The sequence below is a fragment of the Rutilus rutilus genome (genome assembly GCF_951802725.1).
Source record: "Rutilus rutilus genome assembly, chromosome: 13".
NCBI classification, from domain to species: domain Eukaryota; kingdom Metazoa; phylum Chordata; class Actinopteri; order Cypriniformes; family Leuciscidae; genus Rutilus; species Rutilus rutilus.
In genome coordinates, this window is record NC_140218.1 from 31,758,659 (window position 1) to 31,779,859 (window position 21,201).

Below are 21,201 nucleotides of genomic sequence, written 5' to 3' on the forward strand. Positions count from 1 at the left end.
CTATAACTATTTGTAATAGTTATCGTACTTGGTGTGAATGGTCCTTTTACTGTCTTCTTAAAAAGTATCTGTTAAAGGGGTCACATGCTTTTTGTGATTACTGTACTTTATCAGTGTTTTTTGCTCCAAAGAGTGTTGTTAAGGTTAACCAAAACTATTAAACAAATTTTTTTTTGTACTTTAAATCTTAAGAAACTAAATATAAATACTAACAGAAAAACTTGTATTACTTCAATTACTAAAAACTGAACCCTAAATAAAAGCAAATTAAAGCTAATTGCTAAAAAAAACGTAAATATAAAAATAATCTTGCTGCTGAACACTGAACAGGTGTTGCTCATGTGTAAAAAAAAAAAAAAAAAAAAAAAAACTTTTTTTAAACATTTTTTCAGCTTATAGTTTCAAAAGATTTGTTTTTGGACTTGAGTTAACGTAAAGTAGCATATACTGTATGTTTTCAAGATCAAAAAATATCAAGGACAAATGGACGACTCGACCCCTTTAGCATATCTAATGAGTTAAAGTGTTAATGTTCTCAGCATGGATGTGTGTGTCTGAACGCAGGTGAACAGTAAAGCCCTGTCCCGGCTGTCTCAGGACCAGAGTCTGCAGGCGCTGCCGCTGCGCTGTAAGCGGAACACGAGGAGGAGAGCCGGTGCTCCTGGAGCTGCTGGCGGGACGGTGCTCGTGACGGACTGTGTGGACAGCGGGACGCAGACAGACATCAGCTTCCAGCACATGGTGACATTAGGCCGAGCCGTCCATCACAACAGACCCGCGTCTCCTCCTTCCCCTCCACTGCCACCCATGCCGGAGCCGTACCTCTTCAGACAGCTGTAAGATGGCTTCCAGAACACACACTGGGTTCACGGTTTTAAAATCAATGCTGTTATGATGATGGACGTACAGTAGGAACATAATTTAATGTGCAGTACCTTCACAAGTGTGCTGTTGGTTATATTTGGGCTGTATTTATTTGATCAAAAATACAGTATAAACAGTAATATTGTGAAATATTATTACAATTTAAAATAGCCGTGAGTATATTTTAAAGTGCAATTTATTCCTGTGATCAAAGCTGAATTTCCAGCATCTTTACTCCAGTCTTCAGTGTCACATGATCCTTCAGAAATCATTCTAATATGCTGATTTGATGCTCAAGAAATATTTGTTATTTTCGATGTTGAAAACAGCTGTGCTGCTTCATATTTTTGTGGAAACTGAAAAAAAAAAAAAAAGGATTTATCTTAAATATCAAACTTTTTAAATATTATAAATGTCTTTTATTTCAATTTTTGATCTATTAAATGCATCCTTTAAAAAAAAAAAGATATATTACTAACCCCAAATGTTTGACCGGTAGTGTATGTTACACTATTATATTTACCTTACAGAAAATAAATATTTGACATCAGATGCTATTTTGTCATATACAAAACATTTATTCTAAAGTTTAAAACTATTGGTAACACTTAATTTTACAGTGTCCTTGTTACACATGTTATGATAACAGTAAATTATGCATAACCCTAAACCAAACCCTAATTATATAGTAATGTAGTAAATATTACTCAGTACATAAATGTAGTTAAGGACACCTTAGAATAAAATGTAACCAAAATATTTATTATACTGAGTGAATTGCCAATTTATAAAACCATGTAAATTATTTGTCTAAATAATATATATATGCATTAAATAACAGTTGCACTTTCACTGGCTTTTTGTGACTGCTTTTCTATGTGTCACTCTAGTGGTTAATTATAGATATCTTATTTTTCTCCTCAGCTCTCCTATGGATCACGTGTATTATGACCCAACGGACTACTTTGACATTAGTCAACATGAGGTGGACAGACAAGATGACCTGGAGTATGAGGTCAACATAGTCTCTTAAAATTTCCTCTACTACAAAATAAGCTTATTTTAGCCTGAAACACTGGTGGAGGATCTTATCTCTGTTTGTTTAGCTCTCTCTCTATCTGTTCTCCTTCAGGAGGTGGAATTGTATAAATCTTGTCAGCAAGATAAACTGGGTTTAACGGTGTGTTATCGCACTGATGATGAAGAGGATCTGGGCATCTACGTGGGAGAGGTGAGAAATGGGGAATAATGGGAATCTGCTGACCGATGAATTATGAATGAAGCCTCAGGGAGGTTTGTGAACCTACGCCCTTCTGCTTCAGCATTAGATAAATCATTATTTTAAATAAAATGCCATAATAAATCCAGAACACCATTTCATCTCTATGTGCACAAGATAATCCTACTTAAACAGGACAATTACAATGCAATTACTCCTTATTACTTAATACAGAGGCTTTCAATTTTGCAAACTGTATTCATTCTTTATATCATGGTCTGGCTGAATACTCGATTCTGATTGGCTGAAAGGTGTGCAATAAAACCGTTTAATGCACAGGTAGTTCCAAGTCAGTTTAATCACAGATCTATATCACTGCACTGTTTCTCTCAATGTCTCAATTCTTGCAATGTCTCCCTCTTGATAATAAATTCAAATAAATGCTATAATTTATTCATTGAAATAAATGTAATCTTACGCACTACTTTATCTCTGTCAGTTTCAAAGCGGGCAGAATGCTAGATCTAATAACCATCATTTTTATCCTTTCAGGTCAAATATTGCACTGCAAACATCAATAAGTTGTCAATGCTGGCAAACGACCATGGTATAATCGTGATAATCTACGGCTAGAAGTGCATTCAACGATTTTAATGCACGATGTGGAGGCAAAGAACCTGACGCGAAACCTAATGAAATGTTACATTTGAAGCATGCAATTTTTTGTTTAATATGCAGAGGCAAAGGCAAGCCATTTGTAGGGTATTTCACCATAGGGTTATTCAAAAGATTGCTGTTTGAGCATCCCAACCTGGCTCAAGTTTTGAGGCGGGCATCTTGATCGGCCAAGGGTAGCGGGAACGTTTAGGAAACTTGTTTGGAAACGGTCACTATTTTTGTACATTATGGCCTGGTTTCACAGACAGGGCTTAGATTAAGCCAGGATTAGGTCATAGTTCAATTAGGCGTTTAAGTAATTTTTATAAACATGCCTTAGAAAAAGGCATTACTGGTGTGCATCTTAAGACAAAACAAATGCACTGACATGTTTTAAGATCAGTCAGTGCAAGTTTCTTTCAGTTGAAATAGCTCAGATTTACATTTTAGTCTAGGACTAGACTTAAGCCTTGTCTGTGAAACCGGGGGTATGTCTGTTGAAGATAAAGCTGTAGAAATTACACGTCACATTACAGCATATGTTTAGATTGCAGAAATTACCCTTTTCAAGCAAATTTTGAAAGAAAATGTTTAATATCAAATGTGCCACAGATGCTGTCGATGATCACATACATTTTAGTGGAAATAGTGGAAACTTGTGTACAGTAATGCATTTACAGTAAAAATTTACAGGGATATTGTGTAGCATCAGAATCAGGGCCGGATTATCCATAGACGGGATTGGGCGAGTGCCCTGGGGCACCAGCCAATAGGGGGGCACCCAGGGCCGGATTATCCAATGGGCATTATGGGGCCCAACTGATTGGGGCCCAAGTGCCTGTCTTTTTGGCAAAAAGACGCCCAACACTAAATATCTACAGTGGCATAGGTCGTAGGGTGTGAGGTGTTTGAAAGTAGATTTTGACGCGTTCGACCTGCCTTTTGCCGAACTCGCTCTTCTCCCTTTTCCCAACACAAAATGTATAGCCTAACATAAAAGTCTCTAGCGTTATATTTTGCCAACGAACTAAAATCGAAACCGTGATATGGCTTTGTGCCTTTATAAAACAGCACAAGACTTGAATTAAGTAGCCTATATAGGCATTCTGTTTGTGCTGCGTGATTTAAAGAAAAGTGCGCACTTTGCTCACACGATCAGCATGTTGATCTGGTGTTTTCTCCACAATAAAAGCTCAAGGGGTTATTTCTTGCAAGTGAAGAAATTAGGACAAAAGTATTGTAAATTTTCCTATACTATAGTGTAATGTAAAATATAGCCTACTTTTGAAATATTCATTTTCATTTATGCAGTAGGCCTACATTTATAGGCTATATGGATTTTATGTCATAGGAATAATTATATAAATCATTATTATATTATTATAATAATTGTTTGGCATCCTAAAACACCAGTGATAATGTAATGCAGACTGAGACTCTATATCATAACTAAAAAGATGTTTGAGCCCTCTTTAATATCCATATCCAAGTCAATGCTTTTTATTTGTTCAATGTGCACAGTTCATGGGTTGAAGCTCTTAATTTTGAGCTCTCAAAGTGATGCATTTAACCTTAAAATGTACAAAAATTTCTTTCCTTGGACAAACTACATTTGGCCTGCCTTCAAGACATAGTGCCCAGGGGCCTCTGAATTCTTAATCCGGCCCTGATCAGAATAAATGAAAAAATTTTAAAATGCAGTGGATATATAAAAAAAGAACACACTCACATACCCAATTAAAATAATTCCCTCCTCGTTAAAAAAAGTTTTTTTGTGTGTATAATGTAAAAATCCTTTTTGCGACTTATGCAATGCCACTGAAGACCAACGTGACACATTTCAGAGAAATAATATAAAAATAAAAACTTAGAACAACCTGCAAAAATGTGCACCCCCTTTTACAACTGGGTATGTGAGTGTGTTCAGAATGAACTAATCATCAAGCTCATGTAAAAACCAAAAAGTACAAAGTACACACAAACCTGTCTTAAGCTAAAGTGACTCTGATCAACATTTCTTCTGATATATCCAGTCTCCCAAATGTGTCACTTTGATTTTCAGTGGCATTGCATAGGTTGTAATTTTCACATTAATTGTGCAAAAGTTCTGATATGATTTATCTTGGTTTAATTTTTTACATCACAAAACCCGCTATTTTAACAGGGGTGTGTCGAATTTCAATATCCACTGTATACGTTTGGAAGCACTTGCCCCCACAGCATATCCGAGGGAGATATATACATTTACACTATGTAGATTTTTGTTTTCAACGATTATTTGTGTTATATATTTATACAGCAGAAGTAGTATTCTTGTATGCAGCAACCATCCCGTCGCCGGCACTGATTCTGTATCACCATCATTGCAGGTCAACCCTAATAGCATTGCTGCCAAGGATGGCCGAATCCGCGAGGGAGACCGAATACTGCAGGTAACCGAAGCCAAACGGTGTTATTATCCGTCTGAAAACAGATTAACGATCTCCACAAGTGGTCCAATAATGATCAACTTCCTTGATATCAACCAATCAAATTTTAGAGTATGGTTTAAGATTGGTGGCTTAAAAATAGGGATGCACAATATATTGGCCACCATGTCGGTATCGGACGATAAAGGTAAATTTTTGATGTTATCATTATCGGCCCGATAAGAACATTTTGGCCGATATAGCCGATAAATGTATTATTTCCTAGCCTAGAAATCTAGACGCACCCTAGCGGCAGCAACTGTAATTTGCTGCCAGTGTCGTCTAGCAACTCTCCGTTGGCTTGCGAGCTGGAAAAACCAAACTCTAGTCAAGCCAATCACATCGTGTATAGAGTCGGTGGGCGGGCTTAACATGATGGCGGCAGAGTTGTGAATTCCCTGCTATTTGAAAACAAAGAAGAGCTGCTGGCGATCCCGCGGTCTTTCGAATCGGCTTTGGCCGCGACTCTGGAAGACTTGGAGTCTTTGAGAAAAGAACAAAGAACATACACCATACGCAGAACACTCCCCCATGGACTCATTTCCGTCGATCTGACTACGTCACCTTCTTCGTTGCTCTGATTGGTATAGCGCTATCCTATTGCGTGCAGAGGGAATTTGAAAGACAACCGTTTATCCCGCCCCTCGGATTGAGCCAATGGTGTCTTCCCAGACCCAACATCTTGATGTGGGTCTGGCTTGTCAGGCTAATTATTTCCTTCAGGTGAGACACTTCAGATGTGCACCGTTCGCCATAATGAAAATATGATTGGAATCACTTCAAAAATGGAAAATACAGTAAAGTGCAACATTTGCAGCTCAAGTCCGTCATATACTGTAGGCTACATAAAATTATAATAAGAACATCATTATAATTGTGTGTTTGGGACATTTTTTTAATGATGAGACTTTTGTTTTTGTAATCAGGCTCTCAAAAATTATATAAAAATGTGGATATAGATGTATCGGCCAATATATCGGTTATCGGCTTTCAAACATAAAGAATTATCGGTATCAGCCAAAATGTTCATATCGGTGCATCCCTACTTAAAAACCATTATTTTTAATAACGAGCTACGAGATGTTGATCCTACTTGGCAAAATCATGTTGTTGTATTTTCTGCTTATATATAACCATTACAGATTCCATAAGAAGTTTATCGTTGTTTTTAAAATAAGAGGAATCATACATTTTACATCTGCCCTGAAGAACCTATTTGACATAACATATATTTACTTTTATTCCACAGGACAAAATAATCAATGTTCAAAAGATTATATACTGGTTCTTAATAAAACTCCTCATGCATCAGCTTCTTTAGGGCAAAATAAACAAAACAATAATAATAATAATAATACAAAATACAGATGATGCAAGGGTTATGTAAACTCACGAGCACAACAATCACCTGTGATGTGACACGTTGTTGATGTGTATTTGTGTTCAGATAAACGGGGTGGATGTCCAGAACCGAGAGGAAGCAGTGGCCATCCTGACCCGAGAGGACAGCACCAACATCTCTCTGCTACTGGCACGACCAGACATCGAGGTGAGACTCTCTCGGCTTTATAAACAGCAGTCAGATATCATCGCTTGATTCAATTAAGTTAATCGCTTTCATACAGAATTTTCTTATTGAAGCAGGAGAAGTTCCAATGAAATTTATTATCTTTTGAATTGTTTTGCAGCGTTCAGTCTTTATCTCACCAGTCACCGCATTCACATCTCGAGCTCAAACTCATAACTCCAGTAAATATAATTTCTTATGCTGTGAGGCTGTAGATTCAGTAGCAGCACAGGGCGAATGTTTGGTGAACGTTAAAGTATTACTGAAGCTGTTAATGACAACTAATTTGATATTCAGACATTAAGTGTATTATGGTCTGCTTATTCAAGCAGTAACAGACAAATGTGTTATAGTGAACACATATGGCTTCGTTCTTTTCTCCGTTTACAAATGAAAGCAGACAGAAAAGGGCAGAGAAGGACAAAGAAAACCCAGATGAGGAAATAAATGGAAGAGAGAGAGAAAAAAACACAAGGAGAGATGAGGACACATGGTTTGGCAGTCTTTTGTTCTACTCAAGGTCACACTTTAAAGAAAGAGACACACTTAGGACATCCCATAATACACATCCTCCAATAGTGAGTCACAATATCCATTTTATTTCCTTGAACACATTTCCAATGCAGTCTGAGACATCGGCTTTGTTCAGAATGAAAGAGTAGCTACTAACTGAACACTAGTATGCACTATATACTGCCTAGTCTTTCTTTTTAGCATGTGGAAAAGTAGGGAAGGTTAAGTGAATGTCATCCAATTATCATTTTGGAAACTTATTTTTGTATAAAATATCCTAATATTGGCTGTGCGATCAAATAACAAAACAAAACTAGTTTCATCCATCGCACTGAAATTGAAGGTCAGCTTAAATGTGCGAGAATCAAAATCAACAGACTAAGTTAAAAGAAGGACACAAATGATGTCTCAATATCTTCTCTCTGTGTGCGAGTCTCTTCATTGATTGGTCCCGAACCTCATGGTCTGTCAGCATGCTTTAACAACCAGATTTATCATCTTTAGCCCTTGTGGAAGCCATAGCAACAGTCCGTATCTCACTGGTAAATATTTAAATAAAACACAATGCAAACCCCCCAAGGAATCACCCAGTTCATGAATACAAATAGACCAAAACAGCATTTGAAGTCTGAGGCATGTTTATGAAGTTAATTTACCATGATGCTATTTGACACAAAAGCTGTACAAAAGAACAAGGTAATAAAGATCACAAAAAAAAGCATCTTATTTGCATATAATAATCATGATAAACTGAGGATGCTGATTTTGAACCCAGGAAGATATTCATTTTTGTTTAATATAACATACACGTTTATAGCCAATGAAGATAAAAAAAGCTTTATGTACACCATTGGTCTGAATAAAACCCATTTGGGTCCAGTTCTAAAATAAAACTGCATCTTTAATTGAATTTCAGTATTTTTCTCTAGAAATCTGTCAGCTGTCGGCGCCGATGGCCTCGTGGTCAGCGCGCCGACATGTAGCGCCGTTGCGCTCGGGCGGCCCGAGTTCGAGTCCCGGCTCGTGGACCTTTCCCGATCCCATCCCCCATCTCTCTCCCACCTCGCTTCCTGTCAACTCTATGCTGTCCTGTCATAATAAAAGGCAAAAATCACCAAAAAAACAATATACAAAGAAATCTGTCAGCTGTATCCATAGGGTTTGGCACAAAGTAAAAATCGAATTGAGATTCTTTAAAAACAGTTTGTGGAAAATCATTAAACCAAGAGATGGGAATAAGAACAAATGAACAGTGAATGGCCAATTGGGAAATAGTCACTGTAGTACAGTTTTAGGATTTGGGGTCAGTAGCACACAAGTGTGTGTGTGAGTATGGAAGGTCCAGATGGTGTGTGTGTGTGTGAGCCCTCGGGCCAGTATATTCCCCAGCACAGGTGGCTCATTTGAGAAACCTCTCACATTTAAAGGCCTCCTACAACAGATGGGAAAGGACCCCACAATCAGTTCCAGCATCCAAAATTGGGCTTACATTGACAAACACTGCCCTCTGCTGTTCAAACAGGGGTGTTTTAATGTGTTTGCTGCTGTTGACCAATCAGAGCGTGTTTTAAGCAAGTTTCTCTGCACACAGTGCCTACTGCACTTTTAGAAGAAAAGGTTCTATATAGAACCCTTAAGGGTTCTGTTAGGCGCTGAAGATATAGGCCAATTCACACTGCACAGACAAACGCAAAAAAACAAGTTTGTTGGGTTTTGTCAGATCAGTGTGTTACCCGTCACAGTCTGTTGGTGTTGGTCAGGGTTTATTTTCACTCAAATGAACATGCCAATTAGTGTTTGTCGGTGTCTGTTGGGTCAATGTGAACATGACAGTTCTTTTTTTTTATAAAATTCTAAACCCAACAGCCAACTTGTTTGTTGGTGTTCGTTGGCATTTTTTCTGTGCAGTGTGAATTGACCTTATAGAACATTTTAAGGGTATCATCATGTGATCATTTTATGAATTAAACAGCTCGTAAACATGCTTTATCACTAGATTTTTTTTAAATAACCTGTTAAAAATTAAATTATTATTCAATCACTTAACTCTTGTGTGGTGTTCATATTTTTGTTATTCAGCCAGTGTTCGTGGGTCTGGTGGACCCGCTGCATTTTGGGGTTTTTAATCCAACATAATCAAACAATTTATGTTAAAATACTCAAATACTTGGGGGGTGTACAGTGTGTGGTCATTGAAAATGTGTTCTGATATATGTTCTTCACAGAAAATGAGCCAAGGCCAATGAGTCTGAGGTTGAAAAAATAATGAATTGTATCATTTTTCTTTTGATAAAAAATTAAACCGGGTCCTACAGACCCGAACACCATACAAGGGTTAAGACACTTCTCTTTATATAGAACCTTTTGGCATAAAATTGAGTCAAGAACCGTAGGGTTCTATATAGAGACCCATTGAACCTAAGAGTGCAGCATGACTTATAAAGTTTTTTGCTAATTAGATTTTTTTTCTTCTTGTTTTCTATCTTCAACAATCCAAAATCTTGGAAGAATGAGGCTGATGATCTGGATTTGGAGTTGAGTGTGGGCCTGGATCTAGAGGACTTGGAAAACGCCTCTAACTTACCCAGCCCTCAACACCAGAGGAAAGCGAGCGCCTTGCTGAGTGACATCAGTGGGATCAGAGGTGGCCGCCCCAACTTGTGGCACACTGCCCTCAATAACAGCCAGGAGCTGGACAGCGGGGTGGGTCGCACAGATGAAAGCACGCGCTGTGAAGAGTCCTCCGAGCTGGCGGACGATCCCACCAGTGCATGCACCACCAATGCCACCAACACACCCGGCAGTTTGCGCAAGTTTCGCGCTGCTCAGCACGGATGGGAGTTTCACTACAGCAACGACTCGCTTCTAGGGCCGGATGGGGTGGGAGTGGCGGATCACGGGGTCCCTGAAACACTGGGCTCAGGGACCAGCAGAGTGCTCATGCCAGGTTTAACCGAAGAGGAATATGAACGTTACCGAGAGCTACTGGAGATCCGGTGCCTTTACGAGAAGAATGGAAACGCACTTCTTCTTTTGGACGGGAGGAACCATGGCGCCAGTATTGACGGGAATTGTAACGAGAGCCTGATGCAGCACGAGATTTCCCTTCTAGATGAGGAAATACGTCACCTGGAGTTCAAGTGGCGCAATGTTTTGCGGGCTCAAAAGATGAATCAGTTGCGCCAACGCTGCCTGAAGGTCTGGCCAGCTGACGAAGAGGACGATGAAGAAAAAGGAGCAAAGGCGAGGTGTGGAGGTGCAGAGGCCATCCACCATGAACTGTCAGATATCAACGAGATCCCAGAAAGGGAACGCTCTGACAAGGAGAGCACAAGCGCCTATAATACGGGTGGGGAAAGCTGCAGAAGCACACCTCTGGCAAGCGAACGACACCCCTCGCCCTCCGCGGCGGGAGATTCCAGTGCCTCTGCAACCATGCGACCTCGGACGCCCCGTCACAGGACAAGCACAAGCCGGGAGAAGTATCTAAACACGCTGCCTTCATCAGATGCCAAGAAAAAGAGTGAAGAACTCGGGGACAACAGAGACTCTAATCCAGCAACAAGGCTTCGGTCAGTCTCTCGTAATGGCGGCAGCAGTAGGAAGGGATTGGATGGAGCACGAAGGGGGTCCCATGCTAATGGGACTCTCACTCCCGGGATAGTGAAAGGGGGAAGGAGTGCAGAAAACAGTCCGTACCTGTCCCGACGCCACTGCAGTACCACGCTGCCTCAACGCTACCAGAGTTGCATGCAGTTGAGGGACATTGACAGTGCAGAAGTTCGGGACACCCCTGAACAGGTTCCTGCTCACTCCAGCACAATAACTTGTGCAAACAGAGAATCCACCGCCACTTCTTTGATTATACCACCAACGCTGCCTCCATCTTCACCTCGCATGGAGTGGAAGGTAAAGATCCGCAGCGACGGCTCACGCTACGTGGCTAAACGTCCAGTAAGAGACCGTTTGCTAAAGGCTCGCGCCATGAAGATTCGGGAGGAGCGCAGCGGGATGACCACGGACGACGACGCGGTTAGTGAAATGAAGATGGGACGCTATTGGAGCAAGGAGGAACGCAAACAGCAGCTTCTGAGAGCTCGGGAGCAACGGCGACGCCGCGAGTTCATGATGCAGAGCCGACTGGACTTCTTGCGAGAGAAAGAGAAGGAGCAAGACTCTGGACCGCAGGGACAGGCTTCCATACTCGAGCTTAGCCAGAAAAAGAGTATGAAGAAACGCAGCCGACGCATCCTGGACAACTGGATCACCATTCAGGAGCTCCTGGCTCATGGGACCCGTTCAGTAGATGGGAAGAAAGTGTACAACCCTTTGCTCTCCGTGACCACTGTTTGATAATTGGAGTGCAGTGAGATCTTTTAACAAGGAGGGTATTTGGATTACAAAGTTTACCAATGATTTGCGGCTGTTTGATAGAGATGCCTAGCAGTTTAATTGAGAAACAATGATGAATATAAAATGTACAAAGAAAAGTACAAGACAGAAAGGCAAAATGTCAAATGAATGTACATGGGACCAGCACGCATACGTTGTTTTTATGCTTGAAATTTAATTTGCATTCAGACTGTTACAATGCAGCGGCGGTCTCGAGCATTTCCAAGCCAGATCAATACATTCATTTCTTTCACTTTTCCAATCGAAGAACATTTAATAATAAGAGAAAAAGAGAGCAACCAAAATTCATTTAAAGGGGTCGTATAATGTACTGAAATGTGTGTTGGCAGTGCCTGTACACAACCATCATATAATGATAAAAATCCATCCAGTGTTTTTTTTTTTTATCTCCTTATGTTTTCCCATCTCAAATCAAGCCGTTCGACCATGTGACGTCACACGATTGTTAATTGACAGCAGCGTTTCAACACAGACCCGCCCTGAGCGAGCTGTCATCATAGTCCGCATGTTGATACGCTGGAGCAGAATGGCGTCTAAGCGATTGTAGTGTTCTGTTGTTGGGTGTAATAAGGAACACAGCAGTCATTTTGATGTTCCTAAATCCGAACCGCTGCAGACGCAGTGGCTGAGTTTTGTTTTCGAAGGGAATATTCCCCACGATCAACGTCAATGCTTTCATGTTTGCGCGAATCATTTCACCAGACTGCTTTATAAACGAGAACATTGAAAAAGGTATTAGCTCCTGTCTGAGTATATGTTGTTTATGTGCCTAATGACTGTCATAGTCTCACAGACTGGTTATTTTTTAAACAGATCAGTAAAATGTTAGTGCTTCAGCCCTGACAGTTGTACCTAACAACACTGCATAGATAACGTTACGCATCACGGACAAGCCTACATTTACCGAAAAAAAGTTTTTCATGACCATTAGCTGTAACATCAATCTGTCAATCAACTAACGTATACATAAGTAAACACATAGCGTTCGTATCTCACTACTCTACCCTGCCAGTGCACACAAAGATAGATCAAAGTGACATTACGTTAACCAACCATTCAGAAACGTCCTGTTCGAGCCTTAATTGTCGAACTTCTTCGGGGCCGTCATCTTGTTCCGGGTCCGACTCCGGTTCAAATTGATACGGTTGCACAGTGTCCTCAGAGACTCCCGCTGCCATTCTTCAAAATATACCCTCAACTGTTGTCAAGGCAACACTCCACGTGTATTGTGTCAAAACGCCCCACAGAACAGAGGGGCGGGGTGAGCAAAGCTCATTATCATTTAAAGACACATGCACTTAAACGTCGTGCTGAAAACAGAGCTGTTTTTGACCAGGTAAAATGAGTGTTTTCTTACAATACTAATGAGAATTTATATAATATAATTATATGACCCCTTTAAGTCAATTCAGGGCCTGTTGCATAATCACCTTAGAGTAGTATTACAAGTCAGTCATGTTATGACTTTTTTTTTTCTTTTTTTTTTAAGACTAGTACTATTTTAAAAAACAGTTTTCTTTAAACGATAAGACCGCCAATCCTTTGGCTAAGTTCAAGTTGGTTAGAAAAGTTTTTAAGACTTAAGTCATATGTGTTTATGAAACTGGCCCCAGATCTCATGAAATTACCAAGTTAACCTGGTGATTGGTTATGAATTTGCTGCTGTTGTTTAAGCACAATGTGTGTGGTTTTTGTCACTGGCTAAAATTATGAAAATAGCAAAAGCACAACAAAAAAAAGTATGAGCCATTACTTGTTGCCAATTAGTTGATTTCACAATTTTAGAAGCACATGAATCATTTAACAAAAATCCCCAAAACAAAATAGACAACAAAAATACAAAAAGTTTCAGCACACAAATATCGGCACAGCGGTATAATGTCTATTGTCAAACACTGACATTGTCCAAAGAAAAAAAATATCTGATTGTATATTTTTGTGGTACATTTGTCAACCCTCAAGGAATCAAATCTGACATTATAATCTGTTTGGTTGTCAGCTTGTAAAATCACATTTGAAACAGTTTTTCTGATATTATAAACAATTTTGCATGTTGTTGTCTGGGAAATATTTAAATTGTTGTGTGAAACTGTCGAGTGAAATTGTTGCTGTGTCTTTCTGTAATACAGATCATTAATATACTGTGTCCAAATGTTCATTTAACACCTTGCAGGTCTAAAATGGGGGAATTTCTGTCCCTGAATGTTTTTGAATAAAACTTTTGCAACTTGAAGATCTTTGAGTTTCACTTTTTTGCAAACAGCAAAAAAAAAAAACGTCAATACAAAAACAAAGTTAATATTTGTGCTAAATAAAATGAGCTGAAGATGCTTTTGATCTCAAATACAAATGGACATAAAAAAGAAAAAAAAAAGACATGACACTGGATATCATCTCTTCATTTATTGGATGTACAATTATGAAAAATAATAATCATAAAAAAGACTGGAAGCCCAAGATTATTTACAATCGTTCTCTTTGATTCTGTGGCAAGGTCTCTCAGAGATACCATTGTCAGTCTCATGCTCACTTACACCATGATATGTTGAGCTTTAAAAAGACGTTCCTCTCTAGATATGACAAAAACATGACCAAAAAGTAAACAGAAAAAAATACATACAGTACATACATATACATATATATAGAGAGAGATATCTATAAAAGCATAATCATTCAAGTATCAAAAGACAGACCACCCAGGATTACTTTACAATCCAGTATTGTTTATATTTTAATCATTTAGCCATGAGTATGATCTGAACGGTCACCGTTGTATTCGCTAATGTGATTAGTTGTGCAAACACTGCGGCTGTTACAGGTGCTAGCATTAGCATCTGCTTGTATTTAGCACTGTACCCATTTTTAACGTACCATGTTAAAAATGAAGATTCAAAAATAATCAAAACTAAAAAGTACCAGACTTAAAATCCTTGTAAACTAGGGCTAAATGCATATAGGAATATTTCCCATCTAAACCTCATATTTATGCATTATTATCTACACAAAATATAAGCACAGGTTTGTCTACGACGGATGGATATGCAAATTTAAACCTTTTCATGTTTCATTTTTTTTTTTTTTTGACATACCCTGCTTTCTGCAACTTAATCATTAAAAAGGAAGGAGACAAACAGTTCCATCAAGAAACTCTACACATGAAAACAACTCGCTGTTGTTTGTAGTGTCACATTAACGTCATCATTTTGTATTAGAAATCACAGTATACGTGTAAAAGTCACTACAAGTACCAAGATCTGGACTGTACCAATCTCATGCCATCATAAAGTTATTAACTAATCATAATAGTGTACCATAAGACGTCACAACACAGAGTATCTCCCGTTAAACTGCCATTGAGTTTGTGTCAAACCTTTCCTATTGAAGCTCGTACCATAGTTCACATTCCTCGTGTTTGAATGGTCTTGCCCATATTGTTCAGCTTGACAGACGTTTGTACTAAAGCCCGTCGGTTAACCGACTTGAAATACTGACAGTACGAATCAAACATCTCAACTTACGGATGGACTGATCTGAATTGGACATCAAAAGACGAGACTGAACGCTCTAATAAGTGTTTTGGTGAACTAGAATCAGTGTTTTTCAAAGTTATCAGAATGATGAAAGCATCTGCACTTTGTGAGATGAAAGACCATCAGCTTAGACGACAAAATCACAGATGAAACAGGAGCGCGTAAGACTGTCGCTTCACAAAGAAGGTAAAGCAAAACTCGACCGAAATCAAAGCAAAGACGACGTCAACACTGGCTCCTGTCGCCGCGTGAGAATACAGCGACTGCTGCGTGTCTTTGAACACGTCTGAAGTCTGATAAAAGCAAGACGTTTATCAAAGGGAGAGGTTTCGTTAAGAGTGGTGAGAGTTAAAATAGTGTGCGAGCGGAGCAGCGGACGGGTCTGTCTTTGGCTCGTGTGTTTAATGGGATGGGAGGAGATCACTGCAGGCGTGAGTAGTCTTCACACACTTACATAAACACGCGAACACACACACACACACACGCGAAATACAACTGATGCTTCATCCACAGTCATGCTGTCACTGGCATCCCAACTTTCCTTTCTGTTTGGCATCCGACACACTGGTCAGCTACAGGGAGACATACACACACAGGGGTTAAAACAAATCAAACTAATAAAGTGTGGGATCTAGTTAACATGCCAAAACCATTTACAGCAGATATGAGAAAAGAAGGTGTGGAAAAGAAAGATGCTGTAGTACCAATAATTTCCCCCATAAAATCTTCTCCCCTTTGGACCCTAAAGAGAGCATTGGCTGCTCAAAACGTGTCTTTATATATTTTAGGCAGCCTGACTAGAAATCATACATTACCAATGTTCAGGTGTGTAGGACGCACTAGTCCAGGCCAACTGAATAATCTACAATATTCTTGCTGAATATCCCGTTTCACTCAGAAATACATCCGACATTGACATTTCACGGAGACTTCGATTACGCATCAAATATCATGTGATATAACCAGGGCTTGACATTAACTGTTTTGCTCATCAGCCACTGTGGCTTGTGGTTTTCCAAAGTTATTCGCCACTCAGCATTTCCACTGGCCACAATTCTGACATCGATACCATGAGGGGAAAACAGCCTTATAGATATTTTTAATATGATCTCATAATTTGTCAGCAGGTTTATTAGGCTTCTGTCCCTTTAAGACCTGACGCACGGACACTGATACACATGCGTTTTCTTTCCTTTACGTTCACTTAAAACGTAACTGACACATGAATACTCGCAAAGACTGGCATTTTGACATTATTTTGTGTGTATTTGACTGTTTAGGCGCAATAAGCAGCAAAAAAAAACCCCTCAATTTAGGACTGAGAGGCGGCTTTATGTGCCACAGTTTGGGTGTGAGAACAAAATTTGCAGGAATGAGTACAATTATGGCCAATACATAGCCTGGGAAAACCCAGACAACTTCCGGCAAATTTAGATTTGCTCTGCAAGTAGTCTGGCAAAGAGCCCATTCAAGCCCATTTCTAATCCGTCAGAATCGCGGCACCAATCAGAAACGTTGGGGCGGGCTTTACACGATGACGATCGCTCTGATTGGTTTTAGGTCTATCCAATTGCGCCCAGAGGCATTTGAGCGACGTCCGTTGGTAAAGCGAACCAACTTTTAAATGCATTATTATATTCAAATTGCAAACACATGAGGACAGTCTCCATGAAAGACCCACTGGCAGATGAACGTGCTGCTACATTTCTCTCCGAAACGGTAGGAAATTAAATTTGATTTAATAGAAGATTTTAACTGTGACAAGATGATTGACAGGGCAGTTTACGTGACAGGATGCACGCGACAGATCCGTCCGATAAAGATGACGAAGTAGTATGTCCCAAAGCTTGCCTACTTTCTTGCTACATTCAAAAGTAAATACCTTTTCTTCACAAAAAGAGTACATACTTTTATGGCATAGTGTAACTTAGGCGAATTGGGACGCAGCATATGGCTTTGCACGATGAGGATCGCTCTGATTGGTTTTAGGTCTATCCAATTGCGCCCAGAGGCATTTGAGCGACGTCCGTTGGCGACGCCCCTTTGGAAATGAGGCTTTGCCAGACCATAACTCAGTTACTACTGAGAATGGTCTGGTTTTAACCAGGCTAGCCAATACATGGAATCCCATGGCGAAATTCAAGCCCTGTAACACCAACAATATTCATCAGTATCAAATGAAACGAGTGAGTGAGTGGAGGCGGGTTTGTGTGTCACTCGCTGTCGAAAAGATGAGAGAGAGAGAGAGCAGCTGGTCTCCGATATCTATTCTGTGGAAAATGAGCGTTAAAGCGTTTCAGATATTTCAGTATCAAGTATCGAAAAAATCTACATTTTTGACAACACTACATTGCCATTGTTTATTATTTCAGATGCGTTTTTAAAAGAACACAACTGAAAAATGTATATATTATATGTGGGAGTGAGTGCGTAACACGCCACTGCTGAAATACACACATTTGGCAGGTTTTAATGTCAAGCCCTGGACATAACTACACAAATTATACTGTATATATGGTTCTTATAGCTTATAGTTATAAGAACGCTAACCGATCTCACTGCGTCTCCGTGCCCACTTTCTCAGATGATTATTGTACATACAGTACCAGTCAAAAGTTTTGAAACACTACTATTTTTAACGTTTTTGAAAGAAGTCTCTTATGCTCATCAAGCCTGCAGTAAAAAAAAAAAAAAAACAGTAATATTATGAAATATTATTTATTATAATATTATTAATATTATTACAATTTAAAATAATGGTTCTCTTTTTTAATATACTTTAAAATGTAATTTATTTTTGTGATGCAAAGCTGAATTTTCATCAGCAAGTACTCCAGTCTTTGGTGTCTTATGATCCTTCAGAAATCATTCTAATATGATGATTTATGATCAATGTTGGAAACAGTTGTGCTGCTTAATATTTTTTTATAACCTGAGATACTTTTTCAGGATTATTTGATGAATAAAAAGTTAAAAAGAACTGTATTTATTTAGAATAGAAATCTTTTGTAACAATATACACTACCGTTCAAAAGTTTGGGAACAATAACAATTTTTTTTTTAAGAAATTAGTACTTTAATTCAACAAGAATGCGTTAAATTGATAAAAGGTGATGGTAACGATTTATATTGTTAGAAATGTTTTTATTTTGAATAAATGCTGTTTTTATGAATAAATGCTGTTAACGTTTTACTCATCAATGAATCCTGAAAAAAGTATTCCAAAAAAATATATTAAACAGCACAACTGTTTCCATCATTGATAATAACTGAGTATCAAATCATCATATTAGAATGATTTCTGAAGGATCATAAGACACCAAAGACTGGAGTACTTGCTGATGAAAATTCAGCTTTGCATCACAAAAATAAATTACATTTTAAAATATATTAAAAAAGAGAACCATTATTTTAAATTGTAATAATATTTCATAATATTACTGTTGTTTTTTTTTTTTTTTTTTTAACTGCAGGCTTGATGAGCATAAGAGACGTCTTGCAAAAGCATTAAAAATAGTAATGTTTCCAAACTTTTGACTGGTACTGTAATTAATATTTAATGTCTATGTATTTATTTATGGTCATTCCCACATCAGGCTTTATTTTGGGATAATGACCAGGAGGACTATAATGGATGCGTCTCAATCAGCTCCCCAGGTCGTGAATCATTATATCACATATTATATCCACATTGACTATTAGGCATTACAAACGGCTAGCCCATGGGGTCCAAAGGGAGAGGACTTTGAGGAGAGAACTGAATAATGCACAACAGAAGCAGCAGACTGACGTAAAGGGACAGTTAGAAACGTTTCAGGATGAAGAGAGAGCAGCAGGCAATACAGGGAGATGTTAGACGGGATGAGATGCTGATCATAACTTTATCCTTTGATACTGAACTAATTCTGTCATCACCGTACAACTGTCCTTACAGTAAAAGGATGCAACAAATAAAACTGGCTGCCAGTGTGCCGTCATATGAAAGCCAATTTCTGCCACACGAAAAATCATAATGATGACATAAAACGTTGAATTTATGAGGTCATAATTATAAGATAATTAAGAGGTTAAAAAGAAAATTATGAGATAAAAGGTCGTAACTGAGATATAAAGTCATCAAAAAGTAAGTCATTATGACTTCTGTCCGATGACTTTTTATCTCGATTTTGATATCTCATAATTTCATCTTTTTACATCATTTATGATTTATTAAGTCAACATTAATTAAAAGTCGTAAAAGTAAAAGTCATCAATTTCAACTTTTTATATCATATTTATGATTTAGTATGTCACTTTCAACTTAGTCTGGCACAAAAAGTCAATTATGACAATTTCGACTTCTCATAATTATGGCATACAACCTCATAAACATGATATAAAAGCTGAAACTATGAGATATATCAAGTATGACTTACCAAAGCATGTTTTTTTTGTTTCTTATGTGGCGGATGGGCTTCCATATCATCACGATATTCTGAATGCGCTGACATTTAGTTGTTTCCCCTGATAAGTGTTATGTATTTGTGAATGCACCCATATTTTTACATGATCGCTTGATAATTTTTAAGGCTTGTGAGGAATACATGAACATAATTCCACATTTAAATCCCAAAGAAAAGAAAACAAAAGACATAAAAAGCTTTTCTAAACCACAATGGCATTTGATCTTGTACGAACCCATGTTTGCTACAACACTGTTTTGAGTCTGCTTGTGCGTGTACCACCTGATCACGCCGATAACAAGCAGTCGATGTTACACTTGACTCTGATTCCTTGACGTCAGACACATTTTGAGCTGGCGATCTGCTCAGACACCTCTTTGTGATTTGGTTCAGACATTTAGGCCCAGCCTGGTCTGCTAACTCAGACTTAAGACAACACATCATATCACAGTGCTAAACGCAAATCCATATACTGGCAGCAAAATTACATTTACAGTGAGGTACTTCAATCCCAATTCAGTTAACTTCTAGTGTACTTAAAGAAGCTTCTGCCAGTATGTTAGGATGGACAGAATGTATAGCATCAATTAGATGTGCATAGTAACATAACAGGACTAATAATAATCCATCTAGCCCTCACAGTCCATCATAATATGTTTAGATGTCAGTAAGTGAGCTAAAAGAACACAAACTGCAAACAATGCTTAACATCTGATCATTTACTCGCACTTTCCATGAAAAAGGGTACAAGATGGGGCTTGACTAAAACTTAAAGCATAGTTCACCCAAACATGAAATTTCGGTCATTAATTACTCTCCCTCGTGTCGTTCCAAACCCATAAGACTTTCGCTCGTCTTCAGAACACAAATGAAGATCTTTATGATGAAATCGGAGAGTTTTCTGTCCCTCCATTGACAGGCTACGCAACTACCACTTTCAAGCCCCAGAGAGATAGTAAAGACATCATTAAAGTAATCATGCAAATTTTATGAAGCCACGCAAGTGCTTTGTTTGCATTTTTGTTTTCATTTGTGTCCTGAAGATTAAGGAAAGTTGTACAGGTTTGGAACGACATGAGCGTGAGAAATTAATGACAGAAATTTCATCGCTTTAAAGTCAAGACATTTTTTTATTCTTTGTAGCAAAGGGAAGGAGGTGCTTAACCTCTGTCCATCACCTCAGGAGGTCAAACTAAATATTATACAGTTATTATAAGATTATTATACAAATATTATTACTTTTATATGAATTCCTAAATGTTGGGACATGTTTGAATACTGTAAAAAAAAGAAAAAAAAAAAAAGATTTATGTCACATAAATGTGTGCTTTAAAAACATTTTTTTATATGTAAATATTAATTATATGTTAATATTTAATTAATTAAAAAAATATATGAAATAAATTACATTTATGAAAAAATAAAAAAACAACAAAATAAAATAGAGAATAAAATAAAATAAAGATTCAGTTTAAGCCTCACTCAGTAAGTGCTGGCTAGTTTTTGGTTCGTGGTTATTCGTATTCAT

The 21,201-nt window shown here is 38.3% G+C and overlaps 2 protein-coding genes across 7 annotated transcripts in view; one reads left to right on the plus strand and one right to left on the minus strand.

Moving 5' to 3' along the window:
* Nucleotides 1–615: 615 nt before the first annotated feature.
* LOC311302108 (PDZ domain-containing protein 4) lies at nucleotides 616–11,726 on the plus strand. The gene is made up of 6 exons (XM_084427727.1): nucleotides 616–836; nucleotides 1,789–1,879; nucleotides 1,997–2,095; nucleotides 5,110–5,172; nucleotides 6,656–6,757; nucleotides 9,797–11,726. The coding sequence occupies exons 1-6, from the start codon at nucleotides 739–741 to the stop codon at nucleotides 11,639–11,641; spliced, it is 2,298 nt and encodes a 765-aa protein (XP_084283853.1). The 5' UTR covers nucleotides 616–738; the 3' UTR covers nucleotides 11,642–11,726.
* A 2,363-nt stretch (nucleotides 11,727–14,089) lies between these two features.
* The window catches only part of LOC311302107 (ankyrin repeat and SAM domain-containing protein 1A), a 132,084-nt gene continuing 124,972 nt past the window's right edge, over nucleotides 14,090–21,201 (minus strand). For all 6 annotated transcript variants that reach the window (XM_084427725.1, XM_084427726.1, XM_084427717.1 and 3 more), the window contains one exon: nucleotides 14,090–15,803. In XM_084427725.1, the coding sequence (XP_084283851.1) occupies nucleotides 15,800–15,803 (4 nt within the window). In that variant the 3' untranslated portion in view covers nucleotides 14,090–15,799. The remainder of the gene's footprint in view (nucleotides 15,804–21,201) is intronic.